The 8,444-nt window shown below is 47.5% G+C and overlaps 1 protein-coding gene across 1 annotated transcript; it reads right to left on the bottom strand.

The window, feature by feature from the left end:
• Window positions 1–2,763: 2,763 nt before the first annotated feature.
• On the bottom strand, window positions 2,764–4,669 carry Kcna10 (potassium voltage-gated channel subfamily A member 10). Its single transcript, XM_004636895.1, has one exon. The coding sequence runs from the start codon at window positions 4,313–4,315 to the stop codon at window positions 2,780–2,782; it is 1,536 nt and encodes a 511-aa protein (XP_004636952.1). The 5' UTR covers window positions 4,316–4,669; the 3' UTR covers window positions 2,764–2,779.
• Window positions 4,670–8,444: the final 3,775 nt, after the last annotated feature.

Here is an 8,444-nt window from a genome sequence, read left to right as displayed (position 1 = left end):
TCTGTGAAGTGCTTTATCTCCATCAACTACTTTTGGTAACATTCCATTGTCAAACCTTCTCAGGAGATTGCATGTAACTCTGCCATTGTTTCAGATTGGAAATAAGCTCCAGAAGAGAACTGGAAAGCTATAAGGGATCTGTTGCCAGCATAGGGCAGGTCCTGAACAGCCGCTTTGGAGATGAGGAAAGGTCCTGATGAGTACTGCTGGACAGATTGGGTGAGGGACAATACCTGGGAGACTTGGGAGTCTGCTCTTTGGGAGTCTGCTCTTGCTGGGAGTGGGGTGTGCTAAGAGAATGCTGCTTGATGCTGTCAGGGAGTTGTTGCTGTTGTTGTGTGTGCATGTGTGCGTGCGTGCGTGTGTGCGTGTGTGTTTGTCTCCATTTTCCACTTCCGGGAACTAAGGTTCATTAAGGTCAAAGGCATATGACTTCTGAAAACACTCCTCCAGGTCCTTGGATTTTAAGTCTATAGAAGCTTTCTCCCCCCAAACCTTAAGGTTTTGGAGTGCTTTAGGGTTTATTAAGCATGATTCAAAGAGAACGAATGGGCCCAACTCTTAGTCTTGGCTTGCACAGCTCTTGGTAAAGGCAGAGGCATAATTGGATGGAAAAGACCCCACCAGACTTGGAAGCCCTTTGTAAATTGTGCCACCCTCTGAAAATGTTCTTGTTGTCTCCCTCATGTCATTTGTTTATTTTTGCTATGGGAATTAAAAGAGTGCTTTCAGACACCACCATCAGCTCTTCTGGCCTCCAGCTTTCTGGGTCACCTGGTAGATCCTGGAGTCTGTCAGCCTCCGACACTCAGGCCAACACCTTACACTAAATCTCTCTCTCCCTCTCTGTGTGTACAGAAGTCTTTTCTGATCTGCAGCTTTGCTTCTTATGATTTCAGGTAATATCAGCCGCCATGCTCTGAAAATATTAAGTGGAAAATTCTAGAAATAAGCAATGGACACGCTTAAGTAATTTTTAACATATAGTTTTGATATAGGTATTCTATTTTCATGATTATTTTAATTAATCACTTAATGTGCCTAATTTATAAATTACATTTATCACAGCTGGGTATGATAGGAAAAACATAGTATACAGATGGCTCAGTCCCATATGTAGTTTCAGGTATTTTCTGGAGAAGTGATACTGTATTTATGAATAAATAAATAAAACTTTATATACATAACACACACACACACACACACACACACACACACCTCCCTATTTGCTCTGTTTCTTTGGAGAATCTTGTGGGTTGGGTGGAGGGACTCTGGGACATTCATTGATGGTGCTGGTGTTGACTAACTTTTGGAGTATGGCTAAGTGCTGGATATTGGGCCTGAGAGAGGCACAGGGCCTCCTTCCTTGGGGTATAGGGCGTGGAGACTTTGTTGCCTGCCCACTGGTAGCTCTAGCTTCCTTCCCTCATCGTGGGAGCTCAGCAGACTGAGCATGCTCCTTTTCCAGGGGCTGCTTCTCAGATTGGGCTGCCACACGCATCTTCCTTGGGCAGCCCTGGCCTCTGGTCCCCTGCCTCAGGGCTTGTTCCTCCTCCTCAGCTGTCCCATGGACTGCTGGTCGATTGTTGTCAAGTGAATGGGACCTGAACTCTGAAGCACAAGGACATGTCCACCTCTGGGCCTCGCACGTCCCACACTCAGGATCCCAGGAATTCCATGTCTATCCATACAGACAGGTCAGTTAAAGTACACCCAGGAATGTTTCTCCTTGTCTGCTGCCCAAGGAAGGGGCTGTGGGGCAGGGGGCCAGCCAGATGCTCAATCCCCACACTGTGGAGATGCTGGGGGCTCCACCCAGAGTCCGAAGGTCAGGCCACTCACACCCATGTCCCTCTCCACAATCGCATCCCATCCTCTTCACTAGTGGGAAGCACACTAGGCACACAGGTAGACTATTTGACAGCAATGACTGTGTCTCTGCCTCTGGCTGACCTTAGGTGAGTTTTGGCTCTCTGGTCTGTACAATGTGAGAATAATCAAATCTGTGGCCTTGGTTATATGGAAATGCAGTGAGAAAAGTTTGTGAATGGACTTTGAAAATGTATGCAGTGCATACAGTGATAACATCATCATTATCGTCATCATTGTCATCATCAAACAGCACTCAGCTCTTACACATTGTTCATAGAAGCCCTGGCCTCCTAAAATGCCCATTTTAGGGACACTAACCTAAGTGATTTTTTAATCTTTTTTTTTTTTTTTTTTTTTTTTTTTTTCCAGAACCAGGGATTGAACTCAGGCCCTTGTGCTCATCAGGGAAGCACTTATTCCACTGAGCCATCTCCCCGGTCCCTCCTAAGTGGTTTTTTATTTTATTTTTCTAAGTGGCTTTTTAATGTACAGATAAATCACTCAGCATCTTACTAAAATGCAGATTCTGACTCAGTAGATCTAGGCAGCCTGGGTTCTGCATTCTTATGCTTCCAACTGCTACCCGTACTTCTGAGGTAGAGCCCCGAACTGCTTGCTTCCAAGAAAAGGAGAGGGAAATGTTCCTATAATGGGTTAAGAACAAGTAGCTTAGGGAATACAGCAGAAATACACATTTATTATAAGAGCTTGTAGTCAAAGATGGCCTGTTGATCACAAGAGAAGTTTGGGTTTTGAGAAAATGGAAAGTGAGAAGAGGTAGGGAGGGAGGGAAGGAGAAAGGGAAGAGGGGAGACAGACAGAGACAGAGAGAGAGAGGATGGAGACAGAGACAGAGACAGACAGACAGACTCAGACTCAGACTCAGACTCAAGGAGCCTTGGCCTGATCACTTCTTGGGCTTCTCTGTAGAGCAGCCCCCATTGGTCTTATTGAGAGAGTCTGTGCTGCCCATTCCTGAGCCCACACTGTTGAGGATTTTATCAATTTCTCCTGGGAGGTTCTGCTTCTCCTCATTCTCAGTCTCTCGGTGGTAGAAATAGTTGAAGTTGGACACAATGACTGGCACAGGGAGAGCAATGGTGAGAACTCCCGCAATGGCGCACAGAGTGCCCACAATCTTGCCCCCTGGGGTGATTGGGCACATATCTCCGTAGCCCACAGTTGTCATGGTGACCACTGCCCACCAGAAGCCATCAGGAATGCTAGAGAAATGGGACTCGGGCTCATCCACCTCGGCGAAGTAGACCGCGCTGGAGAAGAGGATGACTCCAATGAAGAGGAAGAAGATGAGCAGCCCCAGCTCCTGCATGGAAGCCTTCAGCGTCTGCCCCAGGATCTGCAGCCCCTTGGAGTGGCGTGAGAGCTTGAAGATGCGGAAGACCCTCACCAGGCGGATGATCCTCAGGATGGCCAGCGACATATTTTGTTGGGCGCTTGGTTCTGTCTCTTGGAGCAGCTCTGTGATGAGAGTTGCAAAGTAGGGAATGATGGAGATGATGTCAATGATGTTCATGATGTTCCTGAAGAAGTCAGCCTTGCTGGGGCACACCACGAAGCGGAGCACCAGCTCAAAGGTGAACCACACAATGCAGGTGGACTCCACCACGAAGAAGGGGTCGGTGAACATGGTCTGGGAAAGGGCTGTCTTGTTTGTGTTGAGGCTAGGATCTCGGACCACCTTCAGCTCCCTGTCTTCCCGGAATTCAGGTAGTGTCTCTAGGCAGAAGATGGTGATGGAGATGACCACGACCAGCACTGAGACCACAGCCACACCACGGGCAGCGCTGGAGCTCTCAGGGTACTCGAAGAGGAGCCAGAACTGCCGGTGGAACTCATTGGTGGGGAGCAGAGTTTCAGGGTCTTTGATGAAGCCTTCATCCTCCCGAAACTGGTCCATGGCCTCACTACCCAGCTCGTAGAAGGAGATCTCATCAGCAAAGACGTCGATAGGGACATTGGCCGGCCGCCGGATTTTACCACCAGATTGGTAATAATACAGGATCCCATCAAAACTGGGCCGATTACGGTCAAAGAAATACTCATTTCTCATGGAGTCAAAGAACTGCATCCTTTTCTCCCGGTCCCCCAGGAGGGTCTCTGGGAACTGATTGAGAGTTCTTAGCTGGGTCTCAAACCTCAGCCCAGCGATGTTGATGATCACCCGCTGGTTTCCTTCATTCAAGATAACAGGCTCAGGCCCTGGTGGGTCGCCATAGTCTCCTGGGAGCTTGGAGAAGGTAGTTTCATGGTTGGTGCTGTCACTGATGAAGATCCTCCAGTTGGAGAAGGGGCTGCTCCCAGGCCGGCCTTTTGGGTTGCTTGGATCGAAATCTGTGGCATAGCCTGGCTCTTCCAGGATTTCATCTGCATTATCAAAATTGACCAGAGCAACCTCCATTTCTTTCCAGCCACACACATCCATTCTAGGGGGATTCAGGGAATCAGCATCAGGATCCCCAGTTTTCACCGCCTGCTGAGCACTGTGGAGAAGAAGAAATCTATTATATCTGTGTCGGGTAGCTCTAGATTTCTGAGGTAAGGCACATCAATGGATCAAACAATGAATTGTTTTTAGCGTGGGCAGGAACGCTACGGTTGCTTCACCAGCGTTCTTTTTCTGAAGTCAGTTTGCGCCCTCTGAGTTTACACACGTGAATAACTGCTGGAGATTGCAAAGAAAGGGTCTGGCCGAGAGAGGCAAACTTTCCCCAGCAAAGGCAAATCTATATATGCAACAACAGAGGGGGTTACTGTAGAAGAGAAAGTTATTTTTTGTTAATAAAGCATTTTATATTAATATTAATAATTATTAAGTTAAAAATAATAATTTTGTACTTGTGCAAAGTCCTTCAGTCTACCCAAGCCCTATCCACACTCATTTGGATTTTTTAAAAAAATGTGTTTAGTACATGGTCTATAGGGTCTTGCTACACAGATCGGACTTGTAGTGATCCTCCTGTTTTCAGTCCCCCAAGCTCTGGGATTACAGGTGTGCACCACCATGCCCAGTCTCAGTTGCCATCTCAGCACACCCTGGGGGGCGGAGCCAGCACTGCACGTGGTGCTGCGGTTTGAACTCTGGTCCAGTGCTTTAGTCCACTGAGCTATCTGGCTGGCCCTTCATTTGGATTCTTTACTCGTTTCTTTCATGTTCAACAATGACTCCCCCATACATCCTTTTGGTTATATCTTCAAAATACATTGGGAAGTGTACTATTTCTTAGCACTTTCACAGCTCCTACTTCTTGGGCCCAGTGTTGAGACCAGGGAGTGGATGCCTGAAACGGGCTCAGATTCTGTTCAAAGGAGGAAGAAAGGGCTAGAAGATGGGCGACCTTTCGGCCCTGTCCTCAATGGTAACGAGCTGTTTGTGCCTTCAGTCCCTCATCTGGAAGCGATTCCTGGGGCTTGGAGGGTACATTAAATGAGATACATATGGGAATGCTTGGCAGAATGATGATTGTTATAGCTATTGTTTTTGCCAACTTCCCTCACATCACAGGGACTTTAGAAACCACCAGCCACTGGGATGTTTTGGCTGGAGTCCAAGATATTTACGTGGAATAATTTAATTTTTTAAATCATTTTTTTTTGTTGGAGTATAAGTAAATCTGTGTTTCTCTCTGTCTCTCTCTGTCTCTGTCTCCTCTCTCTCTGTTTGTGTTGAGGGTGGAGTAGGGCTGGGGACGGAAGCCCAGTGGGCTTGGATATCCACAGGCATAGACTAACAGTCCTTCCTCTGGTCCACGCTGGCTTCGGTTTGCATTGAAGGATGCTGAAGCAAGGCAGGCTGAAGAGAGGGTCAGAGAGAGGTAAGGAAGTTGGCCCGGAGCAGAATCTGCAGTGGTCCTGGCTTTGGAGTGGTTTCATTTACTCGCTGTAGGGATACCCTGCAGTGTACAGTGTTCTCGTCTCTGCAAAGTGATTCCAGATCGCTTCGTCTTCCTGGATGACAATAGCTGTGTGAAGTTAGCAGGTGCCGGCTCTGTGGAATCACAGGGCCAATGACTTTCCCAAGAGCGCGTAGCTAGAGTTACAGAGCCTTGACCCCAGCCTATCCCAGCCGCCTGGCACAAGGCTTTTTTGTTAGGGTGGAGCTTCAGGCGAGGGCTGCATAATCATGGACACTCAGTGCACTTTGGGTCCTGTGCCTTTTTTTTTTTTTTTAACCAGTTTACCGGCCACATAGGGGTGATGAGACCAGCTGTGGCCAGGCAGGGCTACTGCGCACGTGCTGCTCCACTGCGCAGGATCGAGCGGCCTTTGCAAGCTTCGCTAAGCTCATCAAGCGGCAGCTTCCTCTGTTGTCGCGTGGGGAAGACGCGCCACCGCTGAGCAGGTCGGGTGCTGGCCTTGTAAATAGCGCGCAGTGCACGATGGGGTGGCACGGAGGCCGGTGTGGCCGTGCTTAACACTCCGAGAATAGAGTCAGCTGACCTGAGCTCGAGTCCAGGATCCGCGCACGGTACGCTGCAGAGGAGCGTTACTGCGCATGCGGCTCCACGCGCCCTGTTCAGTAAGTGTGCATTATTCTAGATCTAAGGAATGAGGAACCAGTCCTGGGAACGAGAGACCTGGATTGAAGCTTTGTTCTTCCACACAGGATTATATATTTTTGAGTAAATCACTAGAATTTATGACCCTTAGTTTTCTGATCTGTGAAATGGTAAAATAATGATAATCAAATAAAGAATCCAAGAATCAAATAAAGTATACCAGTCAAAGCACTTTGTAAATTACTTTAAAATGTAAGGGATTGTCCTGCACGCTTTCCTCCCGTCTGCTCCACACGTAGACCCAATATAACATCCTTGTGGGAAGAAAACACGTCGCATGTGAGGCGCAGCGGGAGGACTTCTCAGCTCGCTCTTCGCCTTCTGTTCTGCCTGACCTGCCTCCGCGCCTTTGCCATGTGTTGTCCTGCCTCTCGTATGCTTTCCCCGGTTGCCTTTCCCTGAGAATGCCAGCGTCCTGTCTTGTCTGTGGATCTCCAGTCCAGTTGGAAGAGTCCCTGGCTCCCCTGGGCTTTTTCTCTTTTTCTTTCTTTCTCTTTTCTTTTTTGTATTTTAGGGAAGTGTCTACAAGGCTTTCAGGGTCTCACTACTAGATCAGACTCGTAATGATCTGCCTGTTTACAGTCTTCCAAGAGCTGGGATTACAGGCGTGAGCTACCACGCCCAGGCTCAGTTGCTGTGTCAGCGCCCCTGGGAATGGGGCCTAGACCCAGCTCCTGTGCCTGCTTGCAAGTGCTTTAATCTACTGAGCTATTTGGCTTGCCTTCCCCTGGGCTTCTAGTCTGTCTGCATAGATCATTCTTTTGTACTGAGTTTAGAGTGCTGGAGACCATGGGGTTAGCCTGCACGGCTAAGCTCTCACAGAACTTTAGGCTATAGGACAGAGTCTTGTAGGGGTTTCCTACTGCTCTGTATGGTTTTGAAAGGCCAGACTCACCCCGACCCTACTTCTATCACCCCAGTGTCAAGCTTGAAGTGGCAGCGAGGAAGGTGGCTGATGGGGATCGAGGTGGTGGGACCCTGACAAGTTTGAACAGTGTATCGTGTGGGCAGAATGATGAACTTCCCTAATGTAAACTTCCAGAAAAATCCCTCTCACTTCCCAAAAAGTGAGAGGGATTAGCAGATCAGTGGTTGCCAGCGAATGCGGGCAGGGAGGAGAGCGCAGCATTATGAAGGGTCTCCCGTGAGCTTGTGCAGGGGCGGTGCTTGTGCTCCATGCCTCGCTTGCAGTGATGATTTCACAGGTGCGTTCACTGCCAGAACCCAACAAATTGCATGCTTGAAATCGACTGTGCATCATTTTATCTTTTTTTTTTTTTTTTTTTTTTTTTTTTTGTGGAGCCAGGGATTGAACTCAGGCCCTTGCACTTGCAGGGAAGCACTTATTCCACTGAGCCATCTCCCCGGCCCCCATCATTTTATCTTAATGGAGATGTGAAAAAGAGGTAAAGACGCAAGAAAGCAAATGAACAGATGAAAACTAAAAGTGCATGCTTCCCCCTCATGGTATCCGTCGTACCTTTCAGATTTTATTTACTCTTTCAGGTTCTTACACTAGAAAGACAACATGATGTTTCCACACGTGGGCCCGATTTATTTCACTTATGAGTGTGGTCTCTAGTTGCATCCATTTATCTGTAAAAGCTTCGAGTTTATCTTTCTTTACACCTGAGTAATGCTCCATTGTATAAAAATACCACGTCTTTTTTTTTTTTTTTTTTATCCATTTTCCTGCAAAATCCTCGAGTTCATCTTTTGCTGAGTAATAATACATTGTATAAAAATATCACACCCTTTTTATCCATTCCCTAGTTGATGGGCATTTGGGTTGTATTGCTTCTCATGGTTTTTAAAAATTATTTTTTATTCTCTTTAAAGTGAAAATAAAAACAAATGCCTGCTTGCCAGTGATTCTTTCAGATTTTGGAAAGGAACGAAAGGGCTGATGTGGCTTGCTCTGTAAGCTGCACAGGTCACGTGTGAAGACTCACACAGCACTTGTGCCTGCTTGATTGCAAGAGTTTAGGAAAAGCA

Source organism: Octodon degus, unplaced genomic scaffold (assembly GCF_000260255.1).
Source record: "Octodon degus isolate 3935 unplaced genomic scaffold, OctDeg1.0 scaffold00084, whole genome shotgun sequence".
In the NCBI taxonomy this organism is placed as follows: Eukaryota; Metazoa; Chordata; class Mammalia; order Rodentia; family Octodontidae; genus Octodon; species Octodon degus.
The sequence above is the reverse complement of the archived record's forward strand: the minus strand, read 5'-3'. Positions and strand labels throughout refer to the sequence as shown.

Bases quoted from the DNA above. Each gene is read 5' to 3' on its own strand.
- Kcna10 (XM_004636895.1), bottom strand. From the start codon at position 4,315: ATGGATGTGTGTGGCTGGAAAGAAATGGAGGTTGCTCTGGTCAATTTT.